Raw genomic sequence first — 26948 nt, 5'->3', positions numbered from 1 at the left:
CGAAGGTCCTTCAGTCCGATCGTATCCACCGTCTCCGCCAGGAGATGAGCATTGTCAGTGTTACAAAGCCGTCAACATCCACACCACCCTCAGCTTTCCGTGTAACTAATAAACCCACCGGCGTTCAACTTGTTTCAACTTGATCATGGATAAAGATAGATCTGGTCCTCGGGTTGAAGTTCTAAACTGGAAAAAGGCTAAAATGAAGAAATGAGAAAGGATCTAAAAATCGTAGATTGGGACAGGTTGTTCTCTGGCAAGGATGTGATTGGTAAGTTGGAGGCCTTCAAAGGAGAAATTTTGAGAGTGCAAAGTTTGTATGTTCCTGTCAGGGTTAAAGGCAAAATGAATAAGAATAAGGAACCTTGGCTCTCCAGGGATATTGGAACTCTGATAAAGAAGAGGAGAGAGATGTATTACATGTATAGGCAACAGGGAGGAAATAAGATGCTTGAGGAGTATAAAAAGAGTAAGAAAATATTAAGAAAGAAATCAGGAGGCCTAAAAGAAGACATGAGGTTGCTTTGGCAGTTAGGATGAAGGATAATCCCAAGAGCCTCTACAAGTATGTTCAGAGCAAAAGGATAGTAAGGGATAAAATTGTTCCTCTTGAAGATCAAGTGGTCAGTTATGTATGGAAATGGGAAAGATATTAAATGTTTTTATTTGCATCTGTATTTACTAAGGAAACTGGAATGGAGTCTATGGAAACAAGGCAAACAAGTAGAGAGGTCATGGAACTTATACAGATTAAAGAGGAGGAGGTTCCTGCTGTCTTGAGGCACATCAGAGTAGATAAATCCCCAGGACTTGACAGGGTATTCCCTTGGACCATGAAGGAGACTAGTGTTGAAATTGCAGGGGCCCTGGCAGAAATATTTAAAATGTCGATATCCACGGGTCAGATGCCGGAGGATTGGAGGATAGCTCATGTAGTTCCGTTGTTTAAAAAGGCTCAAAATATAAGCTGCGTAATTATAGGCCGGTAAGTTTGACATCGGTAGTAGGTAAATTATTGGAAGGAATACAAAGAGGTAGGATCTACAAGTATTTGGATAGACGGGGACTTATTAGAAAAAAAGTTAGCATGGCATTGTGCGTGGTAGGTCATGTTTAACCAATCTAGGAAGTTCGAGGAAGTTACCAGGAAAGTGGATAAAGGGAAGGCAGTGGATGTTGTATACAGAGACTTCAGTAAAGCCTTTGACAAGGTCCCGCATGGGAGGTTAGTTAGGAAGATTCAGTCGCTAGGTATACATGGAGATGTAGTAAATTGGATTAGACATTGGCTCAATGGAAGAATCCAGAGAGTGGTAGTGGAGGATTGCTACTCTGAGTGGAGGCCTGTGACTAGTGGTGTGCCTCAGGGATCAGTGCTGGGTTCATTGTTATTTGTCATCGATATCAATGATCTGGATGATAATGTGGTAAATTGTATCAGCAAATTTGCTGATGATACAAAGATTGGAGGTGTAGTGGACAGTGAAGAAAGTTTTCAAAGCTTGCAGAGGGATTTGGACCATTTGGAGGAATGGGCAGAGAAAAAGGCAGATGGTGTTTAATGCGGACAAGTGAGAGGTATTGCACTTCGGAAGGTCAAACCAAGGTAGAACATACGAGGTAAATGGTAGGACAGAGGGATCTGGGAGAACAGATACATAATTCCCTAAAAGTGGCGTCACAAGTAGATAGGTTTGTAAAGAGAGCTTTTGCTACATTGGCCTTTATAAATCAAAGTATTGAGTATAAGAGTTGGAATGCAATGTTGACGTTGTATAAGACATTGGTGAGACCGAATTTGGAGTATTGTGTGTAGTTTTAGTCACCGAATTACAGGAAGGATATTAATATGGTTGAAAGAGTGCAGAGAATGTTTACAAGGATTTTGCCGGGACTTGAGAAACTGAGTTACAGAGAAAGGTTGAATAGGTTAGGACTTTATTCCCTGGCGTGTAGGAGAATAAGAGGTGATTTGATAGAGGTGTATAAAATTATGAAGTGTATAGATAGTGTGAATGCAAGCAGGGTTTTTCCACTGAGGCCAGGGGAGAAAACAAAAACAGAGGTCATGGGTTAAGGGTGAAGGAGAAAAAGTTTAAAGGGAACATTACGGGGGGCTTCTTCACTCAGAGAGTGGTGGGAGTGTGGAATGAGCTGCTAGATGAAGTGGTGAAAGCGGACTCACTTTTGACATTTAAGAAAAACTTGGACAGGTATATGGATGAGAGGGGTTTGGAGGGATATGACCCAGGTGCAGGTCAGTGTGACTAGGCAGAAAAATGGTTCGGCACTGCCCAGAAGGGCCAAAAGGCCTTTTTCTGTGCTGTAATGTTCTATGGGTATATGGTTCGAGGGTTCTCGTAAAATTTCGGAAACCCCGCTCCGCGTTCTGTCAAACACGGAATTCGGGCCTCCCCTCCAATTTCCAGGGTCCCATTCCCGTTGGAAATGAACTGAAAGGAGTCCAATTGGGAGGCAGATAGCGGGAGAGAATAGGAAAGGTCAGATCCCACTGGGAGATTGGACGACAGGGGTAAATGGGATGTGGTGCAGATGGAGGGGGTAAAAGGGAAGGGGAGGGGGCTACTGGGAGGTAAACAGTGGGAGTGAATGGGAAGGATCGGGGTCCACTGGAGGTTTGGACGATGCAAGCGAATGGGTAGTGGTGCGTCCCGTTAGGAATGCGGGTGAGTGGAGTGAATGGGACGGGCTGGGGTCCATTGGAAATTTCCATGGTGGGAATGAATGGGAAAGATTGGCATTTGATTGGGATCGCGGTCCGTATGAGTGGACGGGAAAGGATGGCGTCCTGGAAGGACTGCGGACCGTGGGAGAGGACGGGAAGGGGTGGAGTCCCAATTTGCAAAATTATCCTCAACTTCGATTTCATCCTGGGCTACTTCTAAGTCAAGTGTGATTGTTCACCGCAATGTTTATGAATCCAATCTGTACTCCCCTGTCCGGTGCTACAGTTCCAAGTGAGTCTCCTCTGTAATCTGTTTCAACTCGAGAACTACAGTCCACTTTTTTCTCGTGTCTGTCCTCAGGAGTGTGTGATGAGGCGGTGTGGAGGGAGGATCACTCTGTGTGTGACCCTGGGAGTGTGTAATGGGACGGTGTGGACGGAGAATCACTCTGTATCTGACCCCGGGAATGTGTGATGGGACGGTGTGGAGGGAGAATCACTCTGTGTGTGACCCTGGGAGTGTGTAATGGGACGGTGTGAAGGGAGAATCACTCTGTGTCTGACCCTAGGAGTCTGTGATGGAATGATGTGGCTCAACGCCGGTATTCCTTCCCCCATCAATATCACGCCTGATATTACAGTCGATTTTAACTGTCTGCGGGGGCAGTTAGCCACGATGGGGGTAGGGTGGAGATGAGATCCTGGGCACCCAGACACTGAGACGTTGCTGTACCAGTGTGAGGAGCTCAGACCCATTATTGCAGTTCACCGGGTGCGGGAGGGCAGCAGTAACCCCAGGTCACTGTTTTTCCTTTAATGTGACTCGAGTCTGACATCAAAACAGTATGTTACAGCGGTTTATTGATTTCATCATGACAAATGTAAATTAAACAATGTGTGAGCTATGACGTGCGGGAATAAATAAGCTGCTCCCGACTCTTCACAGTCACACACAATTAACTGACCGGCCATAACAGGTGACAATTTGAATCATTAGTCCCGTTTCTCACCGTCACTCCGCATCGGGGAAACGATGATTATAAAATCACACTTCAGAGCCGTGACCGAGATCGCTGCAGATCCAGGGTCACTGCCGAGGTATTTGTCAATTTAACATCATTATATCGGCCAGACGATTAAATGTACTGCCCTCAGCAAAGTGGTCAAAAGGGTTCTCTCCTTGGATAATCCAACCCCCGGACACTAGTGTCCTAAACGGAACCCCGGCCCTGAGTACTTCCTGTCTGTGTAATTCCCCGGGGTCTCAGGTGAAGGAGTCTCAAATCTTTACATCTGGCGGGAGCAGCACCACTGGACAGGAGGCGGAAATACGTCACTACGGGAGTGCAACGAACGACACACAGCGCAAGACTGGAGCCAGTACCGTTAAAACCGTTGGGAATTACACCTGGAGTGACCCTAAAGTTAAGGGCGGGAGGTAAAGGGGAGCGGGGAGGGCGGAGAATCTGCTAAAGTGTTCCCGTCCCGCGGGCGGGGATGTTCACACATTCAGATGTTCACACGGACATTGTCAGTCCGGGTCTGGGTTCCTGCAGAGATCTCAGTTCCTTCCTCCCAGTCTCACTGAACCGATTGTCCCGCAGCCTGAAACAGATGGGAGAATAAAGATGAAATAAACAGATCACACAACAGTGTCAGTAACAGGGGACTGGGGTTAATGTTTCAACAACACTCACCGACAAATATCACCAGAAAACCCGCGGATCCGCTGATATTTTATTACATTGAACATTAACACAAACACTCACTCGATCCACGACAGATTCGGAAGGGTCAATATGAGGTGGCGGAGAGCGGGGACAGATCGATCTGTCAGCGAGTTCCATCTTAGGTTCAGCCCCGTCAGTGATGTGTTTGTACTGAGAACGGAGACGCGATCCTCGGCACCAGAATCTGTGAGACCGACGTCGATCAGCCTGGAGATGAGAGAGAGTGAGGGTGAAGGACACAGAGAGACAGGAGGCGGTACAGATCCCCAGTGTTTATCAGTAACACAATTACTGATTTTTTTTCTTCAGCTCGACTGTGCAAGTCGGCCAGTGAGAACAGCGAGAAGAGTTTAAAAGGAAGACCGATTTACAGAGCGAGCATCAGAGGAGCGGGAGACAGAGTAGGAAGGCTTTGGCTCAACGGGGCTTCGGCGATAAAGGGTCGAGGCGAGGTAGGTTATCTGTTTACAATACAGGCAGAGAGTATGTGTGTGAGGCTGGTTTTCTATGCTCGGTGTCAGATGTGGGAGATCCTGGAGACTCCCAGCCTCCTGGACGGCAACATCTGCACCCGGTGTGTCGAGCTGCAGCTCCTGAGGGACCGAGTTAGGGAACTGGAGATGCAGCTCGATGACCTTCATCTGGTCAGGGAGAGCGAGGAGGTGATCGAGAGGAGTCACAGGCAGGTGGTCACACCGGGGCCACGGGAGACTGAAGAAGTGGGTCACAGTCAGGAGAGGGAAGGGCAAGCAGCAGGTACTAGAGAGTACCCTAGTGGCTGTACCCCTTGACAATAAGAACTCCTGTTTGAGTACTGCTGGAGGAGACGGCCTACCTGGCAGAAGCGACAGTGGCCATGCCTCTGGCACAGATTCCAGCCCTTTGACTTAGAAGAGTAGGGAAGGGATGAGGAAGGCAGTAGTGGTAGGGGACTCTATAGTCAGGGGGTCAGAGAGGCGATTCTGTGGACGCAGGAAGGAAACTCGAATGGTACTAGGAGAGGGCATGGCACTGTTGATCAGAGATAGTGTCGCAGCTGCAGAAAAGGAGGAATTCATGGAGGGGTTATCTATGGAGTCTCTGTAGGTGGAAGTTAGGAACAGGAAGGAGTCAAGAACTCGTCTGGGTGTTTAATATAGACCACCCAACAGTAACAGGGACATCGAGGAGCAGATAGGGTGACAGATTCTGAAAAGGAATACTAATAACAGTGTTTTTGAAGTGGGGGATTTTAATTTCCCAAATATTGATTGGCATCTCCCTAGAGTGAGGGTTATAGATGGGGTGGAGTTTGTTAGGTGTGTTCAGGAATGTTTCCTGAAACAATATGTAGATAAGCCTACAAGAGGAGAGGCTGTACTTGATCTGGTATTGGGAAATGAACCTGGCCTGGTGTCAGGTCTCTCAGCGGGAGAGCATTTTGCAGATAGTGATCATAATTCTATCTCTTTTACCATAGTATTAGAGAGGGATAGGAACAGGGAAGTTAGGGAAATATTTAATTGGAGTAAGGGGAACTATGAGGCTATCCGGCTGGGACGTAAGTCTAAATTGGAAACACATGTTAGACAATAGACAATAGTTGCAGGAGTAGGCCATTCGGCCCTTCTAGCCAGATCCGCCATTCACTGTGTTCATGGCTGATCATACACAATCAGTACCCCGTTCCTGCCCTCTCCCCATATCCATTGACCCCGCTATCTATAAGAACTCTATCTAACTCTCTCTTGAATGCATCCAGAGACTTGGCCTCCACTGACTTCTGGGGCAGAGCATTCCACATATCCACCACACTCTGGGTGAAAAAGTTTTTCCGCATCTCAGTTCTAAATGGCCTACCCTTTATTCTTAAACTGTGGCCTCTAGTTCTGGACTCACCCATCAGCGGGAACATGCTTCCTGCCTCCAGCGTGTCCAATCTCTTAATAATCTTATATGTCTCAATCAGATCCCCTCTCATCCTTCTAAATTCCAGTGTATACAAGCCCAGTCGCTCCAATCTTTCAACATATGACAGTCCCGTCATTCCGGCAATTAACCTTGTGAACATACGCTGCACTCCCTCAATAGCAAGAATGTCCTTCCTCAAATTTGGAGACCAAAACTGCACACAATACTCCAGGTGGGGTCTCACCAGGGCCCTGTACAGCTGCAGAAGGACCTCTTTACTCCTATATTCAATTCCTCTTGAATATTCCAGCGTGCCTTTAGCTTTCTTCACTGCCTGCTGTACCTGCATGCTTTCTTTCATTGACTGATGTACAAGAACACCTAGATCTCGTTGTACTTCCCCTTTTCCTAACGACTCCATTTAGATAGTAATCTGCCTTCCTGTTCTTGCCACCAAAGTGGTTAAACTTACATTTATCCACATTAAACTGCATCTGCCATACATTTTCACACTGCAATCTCATAATATCTTCCTGACATTTCACACTGCCACCCAGCTTTGTGTCATCAGCAAATTTGCTAATGTTACTTTTATTCCCTTCATCTAAATCATTAATGCATATTGTAAACAGCTGCGGTCCCAGCACCAAACCTTGCGGTACCCGACTGGTCACAGCCTACCATTCCGAAAGGGACCGTTAATCGCTACTCTTTGTTTCCTGTCAGCCAGTAAATTTTCAATCCATGTCAGTACTCTGCCCCCAATACCATGTGTCCTCATTTTGCCAACTAATCTCCTATGTGGGACTTTATCAAAAGCTTTCTGGAAGTCCAAGAATACTACATCCACTGGCTCTCCCTTGTCCATTTTCATAGTTACATCCTCAAAAAACTCCAGAGGATTAGTCAAGCATGATTTTCCCTTCATAAACCCATGCTGACTCGGACTGATCCTTCTACTGCTTTCCAAATGTGTTGTAATTTCATCTTTTATAATTGACTCCAGCATCTTTCCCATCACTGACGTCAGGCTAACCGGTCTATAATTCCTTGTTTTCTCTCTCCCTCCTTTCTTGAAAAGTGGTACAACATTAGCCACCCTCTCGTCAGCAGGAACTGTTCCTGAATCTATAGAACATTGGAAAATGATTAGCAATACGTCCACGATTTCTAGAGCCACCTATTTAAGTACCCTGGGATGCAGACCATCAGGTCCCGGGAACTTATCAGCCTTCAGACTCAATAGTCTATCCAACAGCGTTTCTTGCCTAATATAAATTTCCTTCAGTTCATCCTTTACCCTAGTTTCTTTGAGCGCTATTACATCTGGGAGATGGTTTGTGTCTTCCCTAGTAAAGGCAGATCCAAAGTACTTGTTCAACTCATCTGCCATTTCCTTGTTTCCCATAATAAATTCACCTTTTCTGTCTTCAATGGTTCAGTTTTAGTCTTAACTATTTTTTTGCTATTCACATACCTAACCCTAACCCTAACCCTAATCACGGAAATGTACCGAGGAAATGTAGGAAAAGTTCAAGGGATATTTGCGTGGGGTTCTGAGTATGTACGTTCCAATGAGACTTGGAAAGGATGGTAGAGTACAAAATACGTGGTGTACAAAGAACATTGGAAATCGAGTTAAGAAGAAAAGAAGAGCTTACGAATGGTTCAAAACCTAGGAAATGATATGAATCGGCATGATTATAAGGCTAGCAGGAAGGAGTTTAAGAATAAAATTAGGAGAGCTAGAAGGGGCCATGAGAAGGCCTTGGCGGACAGGATTAAGGAAAACCCCAAGGCATTCTACAAGTATACGAAGAGCAAGAGGATAAGACGTGAGGGAATAGGACCAATCAAGTGTGACAATGAAAAAGTGCCCATGGAACCGGAGGAAATAGCGGAGGTATTTAATGAATCATTTGCTTCAGTATACATGACAGAAAGGATTTTGGCAATTGTACGGATGAGTTGCAGTGGACTGAAAAGCTTAAGAATGCAGATATTAAGAAAGAGGATGTGTTGGAGCTTTTGGAAAGCATCAAGTTGGATAAATCACCGGGACATGACGGGATGTACCGCAGGCTACTGTTGGAATCGAGGGAGGAGATTGCTGAGCCTCTGGCAATGATCTTTACATCATCAATGAGGACGGGAGAGGCTGCAGAGGATTGGAGGGTTGCAGATGTTGTTCCCTTCTTCAAGAAAGGGAGTAGGGATAGCCCAGGAAATTATAGGCTAGTGAGTCTTACTTCAATGGTTGGTAAGTTGATGGATAAGATCCTGAGAGGTAGGTTTTATGAACATATGAAGAAGCAAAATATGATTAGGAATAGTCAGCATGGCTTTGTCAGAGGCAGGTCATGCGTAATGAGCCTGACTGATTTTTTTGTGGATGTGACTAAACACATTGATGAAGGAAGAGTAGTAGATGTAGTGTATATGGATTTCAGCAAGGCATTTGATAAGATTCCCAATTTAAGACTTATAGAGAAAGTAAGGATGTATGGGATCGAAGGAGACATTGTTTTGTGGATCCAGAACTGGCTTGCCCATAGAAGGCAAAGAGTGGTTGTAGACAGGTCATATTCTGCATAAAGGTTGGTCACCAGTGGAGTGCTTCAGGGATCTGTTCTGTGACCCCAAATCGTTTTGATTTTTATAAATGACCTGAATGAGAAAGTGGAGGAATGGGTTAATAAATTTGCTGATGACACATAGGTTGGGGGTGTTATGGATAGTGTGGAGGGCTGTCAGAGGCTATGGCGGGACATTGATAGAATGCAAAACAGGGCGGGGAAGCAGCAGATAGAGTTCAACCCAGATAAGTGTGAACTTGTTCATTTTTGGAGGTCTACTATAATGGCAGAATATAGTGTTAATGGTAAGACTCTTGGCAGTGTGGAGGGTCAGTGGGATCTTGGGGTCCGAGTCCATAGGTCACCCAAAGCAACTACGCAGTTTGACTCTTTAGTTAAGAAGGCATATGGGGTATTGACCTTCATCAGTCGTGGGATTGAGTTTAACAGGCGAGTCGTAATGTTGCAGCTATATAGGACCCTGGTCAGACCCCACTTTTAATACTGTGCTCAATTCTGGTCGCCTCACTATAGGAAGGACGTGGAAACCATAGAAAGCATGCAGAGGAGATTTACAAGGATGGTGCCTGGTTGGGGAACATGTCTTATGAGAATAGGTTGAGTGAACTCGGCCTTTTCTGTTGGAGTGACGGAGGATGAGAGGTGATTTGATAAAGGTGTATAAGATGGTGGGAGGCATTGATCGTGTGGATAGGCAGAGGCTTTTCCCCAGGGCTGAAATGGCTAGCACGAGAGGGCATATTTTCAAAGTGATTGGAAATAGGTACAGCGGTTCATTTTTTACAGTAAGTAAAAGTAGGTTCAGCAATTAGGGGGATGTCAGGCTCTGCAGCTGGCCCCGATAGGATCACCTTCGAGCAGCTTCGCCGCACAGACCCGTCGTTCCTGGCGGCCTACTACAATCTTATTCTTAGTCTAGGTGATCTTCCCTCCCCTTTAAAGCATTCCCGGATTACCCTGGTAACCAAGCACTCTGGCGACAATGTCCTCTCCTTCTTCAATGTCAGGGCTTCATTTTTTTACACAGAGAGTGGTGAGTGCGTGGAATGGGCTACCGGCGGCGGTGGTGGAGGCGGATACGATAAGGTCTTTTAAGAGATTTCTGGATATCTACATGGAGCTTAGTAAAATAGAGGGCTATGGGTATACCCCAGGTAGTTCTGAGCTATGGACATGCCCGACACAGCTTTGTGGGCCGAAGGGCCTGTTTTGTGCTGTATGTTTTCTATGTTTCTTTGTTTCTACTGATCACATTAATGTTCAGTGACAGACACCCAGTGACTGTAAACACAATCTCCCACAGTCTGTTACTTACCACAGTCTCTGTATTTTACACTCCGGGTTCCTCAGAGCCGCGGACACCAGCTTCACTTCTGAATCTCCCAGTTGACTCTGCCCAAGTCTAAACACAAACAGACAAATTGATGAACAAAGTGATTCAAACCGTAGGTCTGGGGGAATTTCTCTCATTCAGATATTTCAGGAAACATTAAACCCTTCAGTAAATCACTGATCGGAGTTCCCATCATTATCAATGTCCCTCACTGACGAGCTCCAGAGTATTCACCGAATGTCAGTACTTTAGTCTGTCGGTGTGACCCTGTAAACTCCACATATTCTGTCCCATTCCCCGATGGTTATAAAAGTGTTCCTGATGTAAGAGGGTTTGGAGGGGCAGGGATGAAGGATGGGAGAAAGTCCCACAGTGAGGAAGCTTTGTGAATGGGGAAATGTCGATGGAAGATGGTGGAAGAGACCCCACCTGAGGAAAAGGGATGGGAAGATAGAACCTGCGGGAGGGAGGGAAACGGGGAAGAAAGATCCCACAGGAAGATACCGATGGGAAAAGATAATCCAATAAGATTAGATGATCTAGAAATGGAGATAGTCACACACTTGGAAGGGCAGGGGTGGACAATCTCAAAATGTTATATCTTTCCTTCTCACTGGGACAGACTGCTGACAGTCTCTTGTCCCTCACCGGGAAGGGCGTGTGAATCACTGACCCACCTGCTGCAGTCAGTGTCGGTCTGGGTGTCAGTGACAGTGAGAAGGAACATTGTCAATGTACGTGTCTCAGGCAGTGAGAAACACGGCCATTGCTGTGAATTACTACCACTAAACCAATGGCCGTTGTTCACTGATCTGATGAAGTCTCCAACATCCATTCACAAGGAACCACAGAACCCTCCCGTTCATGGGGAATTACTGACCGATCTCATGGGCATTTGTCACAATTCTTCACAATCTGATTCATTACAGTTTTACACAAATATCTTTACATTGTAACAACACAACGTAAGTGTTTCACAGTTCAGAGTGAGAGATAAATCAAGTCACCTCAACTCCTGGCACTTGTGCAGCCCGGGTCCCAGCCGCTGGATTCCTTCACACTGAATGTGGCAGTCCTCCAGGTCGAGGTGTTTTATTGTATCACACAGTCCGATGACATGAGACAGGACCGCGCAGTCAATCGGGGTCAGTGTCATTCCACTGAATGAAAGTGTTTCCACAGATCCCAGTGCGGCCTGAGCCAGTCCACGATTCTGAGACTCAAACAGGTAGTGCAATGTGTTCAGGAGGCTCCTTTTACCAGCTTCACTCCTCGTGTTTCCAACCTGGCGCTTGAACTCCTCCTTCACCCAGTCAATCACCCGGCAGGTTGTTTGATGAGGGAATGGACCCAGAAACTCCTCCAGGCCCCAAGCTGTCATTGGGGAGGAGAGACCAGCAACAAAACGGAGAAATACCTCAAATCGCCCATCTGTTGTGTTGTGGGCTTCAGTGAGGAATTTCAGGATATCCCCAGGATGTGGATTCAGGAACTGTGCGACAGCAGCTACAAACTCTTGGATGGTGAGGTGTGGGAATGTGTACACCACGCTCTGGGCAGAATCCTCTCTCTCCAAAAGCTCCATCAGGAACCCGGACAGGAACTGGGAAGGCTGCAGATTGTACTTGATCAAATCTCCATCTGTAAACACAATCTTCTTCTCGGACACTCCTCTGAAGGCCATCTGACCAACCCTGAGTAACACATCACGGGGGTTCTCAATCTCACGGCCGTGGTTTTTCAGGATGTTGTAAATATAGTAGGAGTACAGTTGGGTGATGGTCTTGGGAACTCGCTGTGGGTCCCTGACTCTTTGTGTGAAGAAGGGGCCCAGTGCCAGACCGAGGATCCAGCAGTAGGAGGGGTTGTAGCTCATGGTGTAGAGGATCTCGTTCTCCTTCACGTGTTCGAAAACAGCTTCCGCCACCGTCTGATCTTCAAAATATCTGATGAAATATTCCTTCCGTTCCTCATCAACAAATCCGAGGATTTCAGCCCGGACACTGATCTCTGCCTTTTCCAATAAATGTAACGCAGTGGGGCGGGTGGTCACCAGCACTGAACACCCTGGGAGCAGCTTGCCCTGGATTAAACTGTACAGAATGTTCGACACTTCACACCACCACTCGGGATCTGGGCACTGGTGCTTGGGTTCTGTATCTCTCCGACTGTCAGCAAAATCTATTTTGTCATTGAATTCATCCAAACCATCGAATATAAACAGCAATCCCTCTGGGTCCTTCCAGACCTCTCTCAGGATATTCCCAAAGTAAGGATACTGATCCAGAATCAGTTCCCTCAGGTTTATTCTGCAGTTAATGGAGTTTAAATCTCGGAATTAGAAACTGAAAACAAACTGGAATTGTTGGTATATTTTTTCTGTGGCCCAGTCATAAACAATCTTTTGTACCATTGTTGTTTTCCCGATCCCCGGGACTCCAGCCACTGCTGCCGAACTTCCAGATTTGGATTTACTCCGGGAAAAGCTGCTCTGGAGTAACTGATCAGTCCGGATTTTTTCCAGCTCTCTGCGGAGATGTTTCTCTCTCCACTCCTCGTGGTCTCTGCCTCTTGCCAGCAGCTCATGTTCCACCAGTCTCCGATCTCGAACAGTAGAGATGACCGTGAGCTCAGCGTATCGATCAACCAGCTGGAAAACCTTCACCTTCTCCCTCATCAGGATCGTGTTCACTCTCAGTGTTTCAGTTTGTGCCCGCAAAGTCTCCTTGTGTTTCTGTTGAACGTCTTCCATGGGAACAGAGAATATTGTCAAAATGTTAAATAGCTCAACTAACAAAGAATATTATAACTGCATTTCAACATTCAGTGTTTGAGATTACATGAATTAATTCAATGCTTCCATGGATATTAGGACAGAAAGTAAAATTCTGTTCACAGACACCGGAATTGACAGCGATGGATGTCCCAGAAAATGTCCAATACTCATATTCAGGTACTAGTTATTTGTGAAGGTGAAGATTCCCCTTATATCCTATTCCAATCCTGACTGCACTCTCGTTACAACAAAATCTCACTATATTTTAAGCATTGTTTGCATCATTAACAGACGATGCTAATGTTGATCTGATATGGAAATATGGAGAGCAGGACACTGTGCGTTTTGGCAAAGCTGCACACTGGGGAGTCACAGGTGTCCACTGCTCTTGCATCAAAAAGGGAGCAGAATATGCGGGAAATACTCAAGCCAGTCCGCATCTGGGGGAAAATCACAGTGAGGTTGGGGATCAATAACCCATCGGAACGACAGGAATGAAAATGGCTAGTTTTCAGTCGCAGTGATGGAGGATTGGTGGAAAGATGGAATCTCTGTTAATGGAAGAAACAACAAGTGTCTGTTTGGATGTACATCATGTTTGTGGGAGAGGGTGGTGAAGTCCTGACAACTGCTACTCATCAGTCTTGTTGTGGGGATGGGGCGCTGTCTTAGGAGGCCTCCGTCTGCTAGAGTCGACCGTGGATGTCCTGCCCCTGCAAGCCACGGCACTACGATATGGAGAGGAAACTTTTGCCGAAGTAGCAAGCTCACTCACCGCATGCATCTGATAAGCACAGAAGAACGGCAGAGACTGACAAAGCTAGGCACCAGAGGTGTCACAGGAGATGCCAGTCTGCGTTGAACACCAATTTAACACTGACTTAGGGGCGCCAGGTCCAGAATTTTCCCACTGGGTTTGCTCCCAATCTCTTCTACATGAGGGGTACATTTGCAACGCAGTGGAGTTTTGAGATCAGAGTTTCCCTGTTCCTGGGTGAGCTGCCAATCACGGACAATGAGCCCCATCTGCCCAAAGCGACTGGCTGTAAGGCACCAGGAACCCGCCTTTGTCCCTTCCCCTGTTGGAAGAAACGCTTCCACTGGACTTATTGGTTAAACTACACGTGAAGGCCAGGAGCTGGCCTTGGTTGTCAGAGGCTATTTTAGTTGCACGCCACTGGGAGCTATTGCACGCCAATAGATCGTGGCAGCTCATCCGCACTACCACCTCCCGGGTATAACAATCTTAAGCTACCCGGGGGCATTGTATTATTGAAAACCATAAATCGATAAATGGATTTATTAATGTCACATGCACCACGGTAAAATGGAAAACTTTTCTGCATGCGATCCAAATCATTACATCACATCGGTGCAATGAGGTTGTACAAGGAAAAACGGAACAGAATAGTTCAGGGAAACAGTGTTGCAGTTGCCGAGAAAATGCAGTGCAGGCAGACAGTAAGGTAGAAGGTCAAATGATCATTGGGAGGTCAGTATTTTGTTTTTGGAACTATGCTCACAAACTGTAGAATTCAACACCTAAAACTACAGCACTGTGCAGAAGTCTGAAGTGTATATTAAGACTGACAACATTTTGTCTTTTATTTTCTAGTTTCCACTTTATCCCGTTGTGATGTGGTTTGAAGGCATCGTCTGGATGAAAGGTGCTTTATAAATAGGTTATTGTTATTATTATTTTCTCAGCCTAAACTGTTGAAACTCGAGGTACGGGCATAGCCAACCACACTCAAGTCTGAATTGAGAGGGAATTTCAGACTATTCTCGTGATGTACGGTATTATATGCTTTCGAAGATTTACACAAGTATTGCCGTGTGGGCCTAATTTATTAATACTATTGTGAAAATCATTTGGGATTATACCAGTTATCGATATTACGATTGGGATAATGAATACCCAGTTCGTGTTCCATAGTCTTTCATTTTCCCCTTTTAATTCAGCATATTTGTTGTGTTTTTTACTAATTGATTTCTGTCTGTTAAGTTTGGAATGGCTATATCGATTAAATAGATAGATAGATAGATAGATAGATAGATAGATAGATAGATAGATAGATAGATAGATACTTTATTAATCCCCATGGGGAAACTCAACATTTTTTCCAATGTCCCATACACTTGTTGTAGCAAAAACTAATTACATACAATACTTAACTCAGTAATAATATGATATGCATCTAAATCACTAACTCAAAAAGCATTAATAATAGCTTTAAAAAAAAGTTCTTAAGTCCTGGCAGTTGAATTGTAAAGCCTAATGGCATTGGGGAGTATTGACCTCTTCATCCTGTCTGAGGAGCATTGCATCGATAGTAACCTGTCGCTGAAACTGCTTCTCTGTCTCTGGATGGTGCTATGTAGAGGATGTTCAGGGTTTTCCATAATTGACCGTAACCTACTCAGCGCCCTTCGCTCAGCTACCGATGTTAAACTCTCCAGTACTTTGCCCACGACAGAGCCCGCCTTCCTTACCAGATTATTAAGACGTGAGGCGTCCCTCTTCTTAATGCTTCCTCCCCAACACGCCACCACAAAGAAGAGGGCGCTCTCAACAACTGACCTATAGAACATCTTCAGCATCTCACTGCAGACATTGAATGACGCCAACCTTCTAAGGAAGTACAGTCGACTCTGTGCCTTCCTGCACAAGGCATCTGTGTTGGCAGTCCAGTCTAGCTTCTCGTCTAACTGTACTCCCAGATACTTGTAGGTCTTAACCTGCTCCACACATTCTCCATTAATGATCACTGGCTCCATATGAGGCCTAGATCTCCTAAAGTCCACCACCATCTCCTTGGTCTTGGTGATATTGAGACGCAGGTAGTTTGAGTTGCACCAAATCACAAAGTCCTATATCAGTTTCCTATACTCCTCCTCCTGTCCATTCCTGACACACCCCACTATGGCCGTGTCATCAGCGAACTTCTGCACATGGCAGGACTCCGAGTTATATTGGAAGTCTGATGTGTACAGGGTGAACAGGACCGGAGAGAGTACTGCAAAAGTAAGTAGTTTTTGCTTGTTTATCCTTAAAAATTATATCCGAACAGTTATCATGGATTATCCTATGTGAAATAATAATCGGTCACAGTATGATATGAAGGACTCTAACTCGAAATGTGAAGCAAATTATGGTGTTTTTCTAGCAGTTTTTTGTGAAGGTTGCCCACCACTTGATAGTGCTTGTGCAGATCATGAGATTCAGTTAAACTACTGCAGGATCCCGTAAAGTGTTGGATTGTTTCTGGTTTCTCTTGTAACTCTCAGCATTTATCATCTTGAACCTATTGGCCTTTTATTCTGTATTATTGATAACTACATGTGTTAACAACCTTTTCCTGTATTGTTACAATGATCTCTTCTGTTTCTGGGAACAGGTCTCCAACTCTGAGCCAGGGGCTCAGCACTTCCTTGTCGACATCTAGTCGGGTCAGATCGTGGGGATGTCTTCCATGGGGAGTCAGACTCTTCCACTGGTTAACATTTTCTACTATTATGATAGTTTCTTCATTTTTATGGGTTATGCTTTTATTCCCATTCAGTGATGTGTACCACTTGTCAGATTTGCATATGCGTGTATGTAGTGCTGAATCCCGCTTGCGTTGATGAAAATATATCCTTAAAACTAATTGTGGATTTCAGAAAAGCAAGATGAGGGGACACGACACACCAGTCCTCATCGAGGGATCTGATGTGGAAAGAGTGAGCAATTTCAAATTCTTGGCTGTCAGTATTTGCGTATCTATCCTGGACCCATTATATCAATGCAGCTACAAAGAAGGCACAACAGTGGCTATATTTCATCAAGAGTTTCCAACAACACTCGAATATTTCTACAGGTGTAACTTGGAGAGCATTGTAACTGGCTGCATCACCGTCTGGTTCATGGGGACTACTGTACAGGATCGGAGTAAGGAGCGCACTCAATAATTCAGGAGCAACTTCTCCTCTGCCATCCAGTTTCTGAATGGACATTGAACCCATCTATAGTGCCTCACTATTTTTTTGTATTTCTATTTATGCACAACTTATTTAATTTAATATTTCATATAATCACACAGACATGCAGAGCTATAGCTCAATTGCCGGTAATCAGCAGGAGCTCAAGAAATACAGCTCAAATCTGTGGAAAGTTATCCAGACAGCGAAACAACAATACAGAGACAAGATTCTGGCACAACTCTTCACCAACAACACACACAGCTTATGAGAAGGTCTGTACGCCATCGCAGACTTCAAGGCCAAGTGTACTGATGGTGCCAACATCGCTGCCTCTCTCCCAGAGGAGCTAAATCTATTTTACGCTCGGTTCAATATCGCCAACACTGAATCCCCGAGGAGAGCTGACAAAGCGACCTGCACTTTGGTCATCTCTGAGTACTAGTGGACAGTCGCAAGCCTGCGGGACCGAACGGCATCCCAGGGCGAGTTCTCGTGATGTGCCCGGTACAACTAGCAAGTGTGTTTAGAGACATTTTTAATCTCTCCCTCTCCGTGTAGAGTGCCCTCCTGCTTCAAATCATCCACCATTGTCCCTGAACCTAAAGCGACTAAGGCAACATGTATGAATGCCTGGCGTCATGTCGAACTCACCTCAATAATAAGTAAATGCATTGAGAGTCCGTTCATGGACTACATCTGCAGCATGCTGTCACCCACACTGGACCCACTACAATTCACCTACCGACACAACTGATCAACAACTGACACAATAGTCACTGCTCTGCACACCGTCTTTAAACATCTGGAGAAGAGGGATGCTTATGTGAGAATGATGTTATTAGACTACAGTTCAGCATTCAATACCATCATTCCCTCCAGGCTTGACAAGAAGCTCAGAGACCTCTGCCTTCACCCTGCCATCTGCAGCTGGAACCTGAACTTCCTGTCAAATCGTCGGTAGGTGGTAAGAGTGAGCTCCCCCACCTCTGCCCCTTTGACATTCAACACAGGAGCCCTCCAGGTTTGTGTCCGAAGCTCTCTCCTTTACTCTCTGTATACGCATGACTGTGTTGCCACCCACAGCTCCAATCTGCTAATTAAATTTGCTGACAATACTATATTTATTGGCCAAATCTCAAATAATAACAAGGCAACCTACACAGAAGAAGTCACCACCCCGACACAGTGATGTCGAGAAAACACCTTCTCCCTCAATATCGCAAAAACAAAGGAGATGGTTGCAATGTCGCAGAAACAAGAGGAATGGAGACAGGCTAACCCCTATTGACATCAATGGATCTGGGGTTGTGAAGGTGAACAGCTTTAAGTTCCTCCGCTTTCACATCACTGAGGACCTCACGTGGTCTGTACACAGCAGTTGTGTGGTGAAAAATGGCACAACAGCACCTCTTTCACCTCAGATGGTTGAGGTCGTTTGGTATGGCCTCCCAAATGCTATCGATCTTCTACAGGGGCACAATTGAGAGCATCCTGACTGACTGCATCACTGCCTGGTATGGGAACTGTACTCCTCTCAATCGCAGCATTCTTCAGAGAGTGGTGCGGACAGCCCAGTGCATCTGCAGATGTGAACTTCCCACTATTTAGGATATTTCAGAGACAGGAGGTAAATAGGGCCCGAAGGATCATTCTGGATCCAAGTCTCACCAAGCACAAACTGTTCCAGTTGCTACCATCCGAGAAACGGGACCGCAGCATAAAAGCCAGGACCAACAGGCTCCGTGACAGCTTCTTCCACCAGGCCATCAGACTGATTAACTCACGCTGATGCGATTCTATCTCCACAATTGTATACATGTATACACGCTCACCGCACACACTTTACTGTAGTTGTGCCGCTGGCGCAGAAACACACTTTTCACGACATGTGTCCGTGATACTAACACTGATTCTGAGAATTTTTATCTGGCTGTTGTTTCATTTTTTTTATAGATCTGTTATTCATCATCCTCATACTGTGCTCGTTCGTATAAATCTAAGTGTGCTGCAGTGCACATGGTGTTTTCTAGAAATTGTTACTTAACTTCTTATTTTTCTTTGCATATTTTGCAGATCTGTTTCAGACCAGGGTATTTTACCAAAAATATACGTCAATACGGGCACAGTGAGTGTTTACTGCCTTTGTTATATTTTTACTGTTCAGCTCTCTTTGTCAGATTTTCTTGATCCTTCATATAAATTCAGATTTTTTTCCGCCTTGAAGTACATTTTGTTGGAAGGTTTTCCTCTATCACACGATGATCTATTTTCTTTGTTTATTGATATCCTAGATATATGTTTCATATTCTGTTGCATTGTATCCTGATGCTCTGTTTGATATTCTACTGGCTCTATTGCACCTTTCTTTATGCTTCATGTTCTGTACTTTCGTAGTCTAAAGTTCATGCTTATATCTTTGGAAATTAGCTCCATTATTTGAATTATTTGTTTTAGCTTTACTGATGCAAGAGCAAATCATTTCAACTCATCAATGAATAGCTGTGTCAAGGTATAATTTGTATTTTTTCCTCATTTGATACCTGATTTATGTCCGTTTCCGTAAATTATAAGCGGGTTTAAAACTAGACAAAACCATGGTGGGCTTAGAGAGTCACTCCAGAATATCCTTCAATTTATTTTGATAATTGTGGTTGTTCCTTTGTTGCTGTTAATAGGACGATTATTTTGCGCCAATGCTTCATCAGATGTTGTAGAAATTTCACGTATTGGATGAATTTTATATATATTTGGAACTTCTCTTAACCATGTGAAGGAGAGAATCAAATGTTTTGATAGACAATATAACACTGAGAGATTTCTGCTATCCACAGGGTTTGGAATAGAATTACATAATCTGTTATCTGTTGTTCATACCCGATCGGTATTCTTTCTGCTCTCCTGTTAGTATGTGTTATTAGTATCTGTGAGTTGTTATCAGTTATTAGATGCACGATGCTATAATTATATAAATAAAATTGTCTTATTATTATTAAGAGCCAATGATAACATAGTAGGTGACAATTCAATAGTTCTATAAATGCAGAACTAAAGCAGTCTTTGTGGTTGATGGTACGTACCTTCAGCCTTTTATCTCTTCTGCCCCATGGGAGTATGAAAAAGAGAATGCTTGAGGTGGGTTGGGGTTCAGCAGCGAGGTTTTGGGTGGGGCTTGCGTCTTGCCAACTTTATTGAGTTCCTCAAGGAGGTGACAAAGGTGATGGATGAAGTTACAGATGAATATTGTCTACTTGCATATTGGTAGAGTCTTTGACAAGGTCGCACATGGGAGGCTCATAAAGAAAATTAACATGCTTGGGAACTGTGGGGAACCGTCCTGGCTGGCAGGGACCCACACTGGGAGAAATCTTTTGGCTGGCGGGTGGTAAATCTGTGAAATAATTATCAAAGACGGCTGAGGAAGCAACGTCATTGAATATATTTAAAATGCAGGTCGATAGGAAGATTAGGAAGAGCATCAACATTTACAGAAGGCAGGATAATGGAGTTGCGAGGAATTGAAGAGCAAATTCACTGAGCCGAATGGCTTAATTCTGCTCCTAGATCCTATGGTTTTAGGGAGCATCTGGAGTATTGTATTCACTTCTGATTGTCCAGCTCTTGGAAGGATCGGAGAGGGTGCAGAACAGGTTCATCAGGATTGTGCCTGGATTCGGTAACATGTACTACAAGTAGAGGTTTCATAAATTTGATTTGTTTACCCTGGTGGTAGAATAGAGATCTGACAGAGGTGTACACATTTGAGAGATGAGAGTTTGGGTCGACATTTTGTATTGTGTTTGTTATTTTGTTACTTAAGACTGGTATCTAATATCAGAGTGCATTTGGTTTAGGTGAGATGGGGTAAATTTACAGCAATTGTGAGTAGTTTTTTACATAGAGTTGTGAGTGCCTGGAATTTACTGTCTATGTTATAGATGCTCCTAGATATACATGAATGTTCCGGAAATGCAAGGATATGCTCAATATAAGAAAGGAATCCGAAGTTTTTTTTTTGTCTTTGCCAGATATATAAAGAGTAAAAAACGAGAGAGGGTCGATATCGCACCGCTGAAAAATTATGTTGTAGTTGCAGTAACGTGTGAAATGAAAATGCCAGTCAAACTCTGTGGAAGTCGCTAGCGGAATTACAAAAGGTAACGAACATCAGCGAACAGAATTGCGTGTAGTGCTATTACAAAGGAAAAGGAGCTTGGAAGATGTAAGTTCTGAAGATAGAAAAGTCACCTGGACTGGGTTATACTGTGTATCATGAGCCTGCCTGGGGCGTGTGGGGATTGCTAGAGCGTTAGGACCTGGAGTGAAGGCTTCAGCAGAACCAACAGCTGGATTAATAAAAAAATATATTGTAGAATATTCAGGCTGCGAAGAGAGATTCTTTGAATTGTTGCTTGAATCCAGAGATCAGCAAATGACTAATGGCGAATTTTGATTCCTAGGTTTGCGAAGTCACAGACTAACACTTGAGGTGTGGTTTGAACTGAGCATTTGATCACTCACCGATCAGTTGAGGGGGTAATTCAGATAACCCTTGGCCGATGTTCATGTATTTCTGTGGATCAGGACCTGTTTAAATATATATTAAAATAAATACATGGAAATAGAGCTAAAATAATTAAAATAACTAAAATGTTTATTTTAATGTGCTTTTGTGTTCAGCGCGTGGTTTTAACAGACCTCGTTCCTGTATTTCCCTCAGTATTCTGTCTAACTTCGGTAATTCAGTCCTCCATGTCTGAAAGGATTCCCACATCGCCCTCCGGGCCTGGAAGCCTTTGCCCATCACCAAACTAAGGAAGAGTTTGGAACTCTCTGTCCGGTTTCCCTTCTCTGTCAGTTCAGTGACTTTCTACAAAAGGAAAGCGGTGACATTATTGTGGAGCAGACAGACAGACATGGAGAATGTGGAGAAAAATATCTGTTAATGGACCCGGCAGTTTCAGAACAGATGCCGTCACTGGGCTGCTGCCTCGTTCTCCCTGGGTTCGGTCATTAACAGAGAAACAGTAACTGAAGGAAATTCTGCATCAATATCGTGAAAGAATAACGATTTACTGACACCCTACAGTGGATGAAACATGACTAATTTACTTGATCTGTCAATGTGCAAAGTTATATCCACAAGATGTGACAACAAGAATGGAAGAGAGGGGAGACCGAAAGAGCAAAAGAAAATAGACGGTGGGCATCACTGAATTGTTGCTGAAAGAAGATCATAGTTGAGTTCTTAAATCCAAAGATAAATATTGAATCGAAAGGATAAGCAAGTGGGTGAAAGGGTTGGGTAGACTCTGTTGTCATTAAAAATGAAAAGTCCTGAGAAGAGGTGATATCGGATTGGACGATGTAGATGTTAAGACACTGCATAGGTACAATGACCCTGATGAAAATTATATACTGGCATGTTAACAGTAGCCGGGGATGTGAGCTACAAATTGCAACAGGAGAGAGAAGAGTCATGTAAAAAGGTGAATGATAAAATAGTCATGGGGAATTTCAATATGCAGGTAGCTTTGGAAAATCAGGTCAGTGCTGAATCCAAAGTGAGGGAATTTATAGAATGCCTATGAGATGGCTTTTGAGAGAAGCCTGTGGCTGAGCCCACTATAGGAAAAGCGGATCTGGAGTCCGTGGTGTATTGCACCAGGTTTGATTGGCGAGCTTAAGGTAAATAAACAAGAGGCAGTGATCATAAAAAATCAGAATTCACACTGCAGTTTGAGAGGGAGAAGGAAAAGTTAGATGTATCTGTGTGACAGTTGGATAAAGGAATTACAGAGGCATAGGAGAGGAGCTGAGCAAATAAAAACTGGAAAATGATCCTAACAGGGACAATGGCAGAGCGGGAAAGGCTGACGTTTCTCGGAGCAATTCAGAAGACGCAGGACAAATGATCACAATGTTGAATAATTATTCTAAAGGGAGGATAATCAGCCGTGGCTGACGAGGTAGTCAAAGCAGCACAAAAGCAAAGGAGAGGGCACAGAATATTACAAAATATAGTAGAAAGCTGGATGACTGGGATGTTTTTACAAACCAACAGAAGGCAATTAAAATGCCGTAAGTAGACAAAATATGAAATATGAAGTTAGGCTTGCGAGAGGTCCGCCTGATACATGAAGAGTGAAAGAGAGGAAAGTGGATATTGGACCACTGGAAAATAACAGTGGAGAGTTGCTGACAGGAGACAAGGAAATGGCGGAAGGTATTAGTCAGTATTTTGCGTCAGTCTTCAGTGTAAAAAACACTAGAACATGCCAGATATTTGAGAATATCAGGGGGCAGAAGTGAGTGTAATTGCAATTATTAAGGAGAAGGCGCTCGGGAAGCTGAAAGATCTGAAGATAGATGAGTCCAGATCAACTGCACCCGATTGCTTCTGAAAGAGGAGGCTGAAGAGATTGTGGAGACATTAGTAATGATCGCTCAAGAATCACTAGATTCTGGAATGTTTTCGGAGAACCGACCATTTTAAATTATAGGCCAGTTAGTTTGATCCGCATTTGGGAAGATGTCGATAATTGAGGAAAAGTTTTCGGCGCATTTGGACGCAGATGATAAAAAGATAAGATATGGTTGGCAGGTTTCCCTCCCTCAAGTACCGTTGTGAAGCCAGTTGGCACAATTGACAGTTTAATATTCATCCTGGATTAATGAGGTGAGGTGAATCTTCCCGACGGTTCAGCCAAGATTTGAAATTAGTTTCAGAATGAATGCCTATTCGAAGTCCAGATATGCAGCCAATGTTCGAAGTGCAGAATAAGAGCCACTGCTATCACAACTTCTATCACACTGATAAATGCAGCAGGTGTGAGAGGAAAAGGTGACGCTGAACCTGTAGATCCCAGTGCTCCCCACCTTGAACGTGCAGGAGATGAATATCGATCACTGTTCCCTCTGATACCAGCAGTTCAGTGACAATACACTAGATACACTCACCTCATTTTCTTCTCGACTGAAATGTCCCTCCTTTGTCAACATCCAACCGAATCTTTCAACCTTTTCTTCAATCGCTTGTTTGAGTCTGTCTCCATAGAACTTTGTCAGTTGGTACAGTCGATATTCCTCCCCCTGTGCCAGGAAGTCGGAGATCGTAAACTCTGGATCTGTGAATATATAAAGGAAAATGTAGGCTTGAACTCAGATATCCTTCATCTCCACCGCTCTCACCCAACTCAACAAAAAACGTGCCTTGAACCTGCCTACAGATACAAAATAGTATTAATTTCCCATCTCCAACACTGGCCTTAAAACCTACCCAACAATGTCCTAGGCATTAGGTTACCAGAAGGATCACATTTAATGCAAACCAGTCCATTCCCCTACCCGACCCACTCACCTATTTCAATTGTGGATGGGCAATAAATGTTGGGACTGTCGGTAATATTCGCTTCGCATAGATACTGTCTCCATCCTGGTGAATACATTTCCCCTGATTCACATCCCGGAAATACTCTCCTTATCTGGACAGCTGCGTTTCCTCCAATACACATCCTGGAAATCCTCAGAGCAGGTAGTACATTTTCTGTAGTGGGGTAACAGGTGCCCCACTACACCACATGTACCACACCCACACATTCCCCCTCTCCTCTGACCAACCCTCCAACAAGGAATCACATTTACCCTCCTCCCTGCCACATTCTGCGAACCCATCACCCTCATATTTCACTCACCTGCTCCTTGTTGGGGACTTGACAAATCCATATTCAATGAGTTTCCGAGCTGACAGGCAGTCGCCTCACTTGTGCTGGTTCCAGGGTCCTGACCAGTGTCTCTGACGGCTCTGTCTCTGGATTGACAGGCAGTCGCCTCACTTGCGCTGGTTCCAGGGTCCTGACCAATGTCTCTGAAGCCACTGTCTCTAGGCTGAATTTGCTCCAATTCTGCTGCGGCCGGATCGCATTCCAATGTGACGTTGCTCTCAATCAGATCCTGCTTTGGTACCTTGCTTCCCGTGTCCAGATCATCTTCCCTCGATGATCCGCCTGGTAAAACACTCTTCAGTACTTTCCCTATTCGATTCAATATCCCACCTGAAATAAGTGGTGAATTTTAGGTTATACGAGTATGATATAGAGCTGAGCAAAACTGATTCAAACTGTAATGGAGCAGATACTCTGGCTGACCAGATTTTGAGTGGAACTGTGCTCGGTAATGTGAACCGTACATCTTGCCAGGTGACCATCCCAATAAGCCGGTCACTGGACATATTCACTCTCAGTAAAATAACAGGGTAGACACAATAATACTGATCACTGAATTCACTGCAGTTGAACACACGGATGGACACGGGATCTTCATGCAATGGTGTCCGGTGATACTGGGAAATATCACTGTGATTATCTTCCACAAGCTGATCTCTCCTGGGTCACTAACTGTCCAGTAGTCTGTGTCAGACCATCCACGAGATTACACATGGTCCAGTCTGCTGGATCACACATTCCCCAATCACTTTACAACACGATATCCAGTCCCCTTCGTCACAGACTGACCATTCCCTTCAGACGCACATCGTTCGGTTCCCTGGGTCGCAGGCTGACCATTACCTTGAGATCTATGCTGACCGCTCTCCTGGTTGCCATCTTATCCCCCGCCTGATGACCGTCATGTAACAACTATGCAAGTCATCGGCAAAGTCTCGCTTAGAGAGCTTTGCGTGAAGTTGTAGTTGCTAATCTATAGGATGGAGGTGATTAAACTAGAAAGTGTGTAGTTGAGAATGACCACTACGGGACTGGACTAGGGTGTTGTTTTTTGTGTTAAATGGTTCGGCTGGGACAGTTTGCCCTGGAGCTCAGGAGCTTGAAAAGTGACATTACGCACACATATACAGTAATCAGAGGTGCAGATGGGTAAGATATTCACAGTCTTTTTCCCAGAGTAGAGGAGTCTCAGACTCGATGTCAGAGATTTCAAAGGGACCATAGGGGCCTTTTTGCACGTGGTGGCTGATGGGTATAAATTACCTGCATCCAGAGGAGGCCGCAAACACAAATAAAATTACAAAATTGAGAGCATGTGGGCAGGAAAAGGGGTAGAAGAAGTTTACAAGGGAAATTTGGGAAAACTGCAGGGAAACAGAGCAAGCTCAGACATTTAGATCAGCATGAATTAGATGGGCTGAAGGACCCGTTTCCAGGCTGTAACATCTTTTTATTCCATCTGGAATCACAGATTTGAGCACAATCACAATTTCTATAGCTGACAGAGACATTTAGTCATTGGTTATACCAGGTTTCCCAGCAGAGATCTTGAGAATTTAAATTCAGGTAGAAGATCATCTCAAGAGGGGAGTATTTAGAATTTCACGTTCACCATTTCTCCACATCCCAGATTTTCGCTGGGGTGTTAAAATTCAGAAGCAGACCACAAATGTATCTACAATGAGCTGCCTCCTGATCCTCAGCCATTCTCACCACCGGCAATGATCTCCGCTCTGCTACAGAAAACAGATTTCGGAATCACCCCTCTTCCCTTTTGCACAGCAGCCAATAAAAACCCAGGATTCTTGATAGCTTTCCTTCCAAACACTGAAATGCTGTGTTAACACACAATCTCTGAAATCCTGGATATGTTCCTATCATCTGGCGTTGAGTTTTATAAATGAAATTTGGCGACGTCTTACACATCAGGGCCTGCCTTGAGGTGAAACGAACCCTGACCCTGAACATTTACATAAACCACAAGACCGCTGTCGCACTCCCGTCTGTGTTTCACTCACAACCACCTGATTCAGGAGCCCCTGTTCCTGACACTCAGCTGAAGCTTTGCCTGGTGAGCGGAGTCATTCGACCATTACCGGTGTCAGGTCCCTACGCTGGAATTGTTAGGTTGATCAATTACTCAAGGCTGCTTTACCAGTGGGATCAGTGACACTGCCTGATGAAACTTTTCTATGCCCTGTTAACACCTGTGTCAGTTTCTTCATCTGAACTACTGTGTACAAACGCGATAA

General features: G+C 44.6%; 2 protein-coding genes across 2 annotated transcripts; both read right to left on the bottom strand.

Annotated features, from left to right (window-relative positions):
• Nucleotides 1-12568, bottom strand: LOC140720548 (protein NLRC3-like). Its single transcript, XM_073035385.1, has 3 exons — nt 11244-12568; nt 10219-10305; nt 1-186 (listed from the first exon to the last, which is right to left on the bottom strand). Exons 1-3 carry the CDS (start codon nt 12110-12112, stop codon nt 144-146), a joined length of 999 nt encoding a protein of 332 aa, XP_072891486.1. The 5' UTR covers nt 12113-12568; the 3' UTR covers nt 1-143.
• Nucleotides 12568-24766, bottom strand: LOC140720549 (uncharacterized). Its single transcript, XM_073035386.1, has 5 exons — nt 24667-24766; nt 23933-24099; nt 21671-21842; nt 21494-21559; nt 12568-12981 (listed from the first exon to the last, which is right to left on the bottom strand). The coding sequence occupies exons 1-5, from the start codon at nt 24695-24697 to the stop codon at nt 12575-12577; spliced, it is 843 nt and encodes a 280-aa protein (XP_072891487.1). The 5' UTR covers nt 24698-24766; the 3' UTR covers nt 12568-12574.
• Between the last annotated feature and the right edge of the window lie 2182 nt (nt 24767-26948).

Source organism: Hemitrygon akajei, unplaced genomic scaffold (assembly GCF_048418815.1).
Source record: "Hemitrygon akajei unplaced genomic scaffold, sHemAka1.3 Scf000045, whole genome shotgun sequence".
Taxonomy (NCBI): domain Eukaryota; kingdom Metazoa; phylum Chordata; class Chondrichthyes; order Myliobatiformes; family Dasyatidae; genus Hemitrygon; species Hemitrygon akajei.
The sequence above is the reverse complement of the archived record's forward strand: the minus strand, read 5'-3'. Positions and strand labels throughout refer to the sequence as shown.

Excerpts from the sequence above, each read along its gene's own strand:
- LOC140720548 (XM_073035385.1), bottom strand. The coding sequence starts at position 12,112 with ATGAGCTACAACCCCTCCTACTGCTGGATCCTCGGTCTGGCACTGGGC. Across the intron at positions 10,306-11,243 it reads CACAAGTGCCAGGAGTTGAG|ACTTGGGCAGAGTCAACTGG; the intron begins GTGACTTGATTT and ends GTTTGTGTTTAG. Across the intron at positions 187-10,218 it reads TGTAAAATACAGAGACTGTG|TTTAGAACTTCAACCCGAGG; the intron begins GTAAGTAACAGA and ends GCCTTTTTCCAG.
- LOC140720549 (XM_073035386.1), bottom strand. The coding sequence starts at position 24,697 with ATGGATTTGTCAAGTCCCCAACAAGGAGCAG. Across the intron at positions 24,100-24,666 it reads AAGTCCCCAACAAGGAGCAG|ATCCAGAGTTTACGATCTCC; the intron begins GTGAGTGAAATA and ends ATATATTCACAG. Across the intron at positions 12,982-21,493 it reads ATTACCCCCTCAACTGATCG|ACGTTCAACAGAAACACAAG; the intron begins GTGAGTGATCAA and ends TTCCCATGGAAG.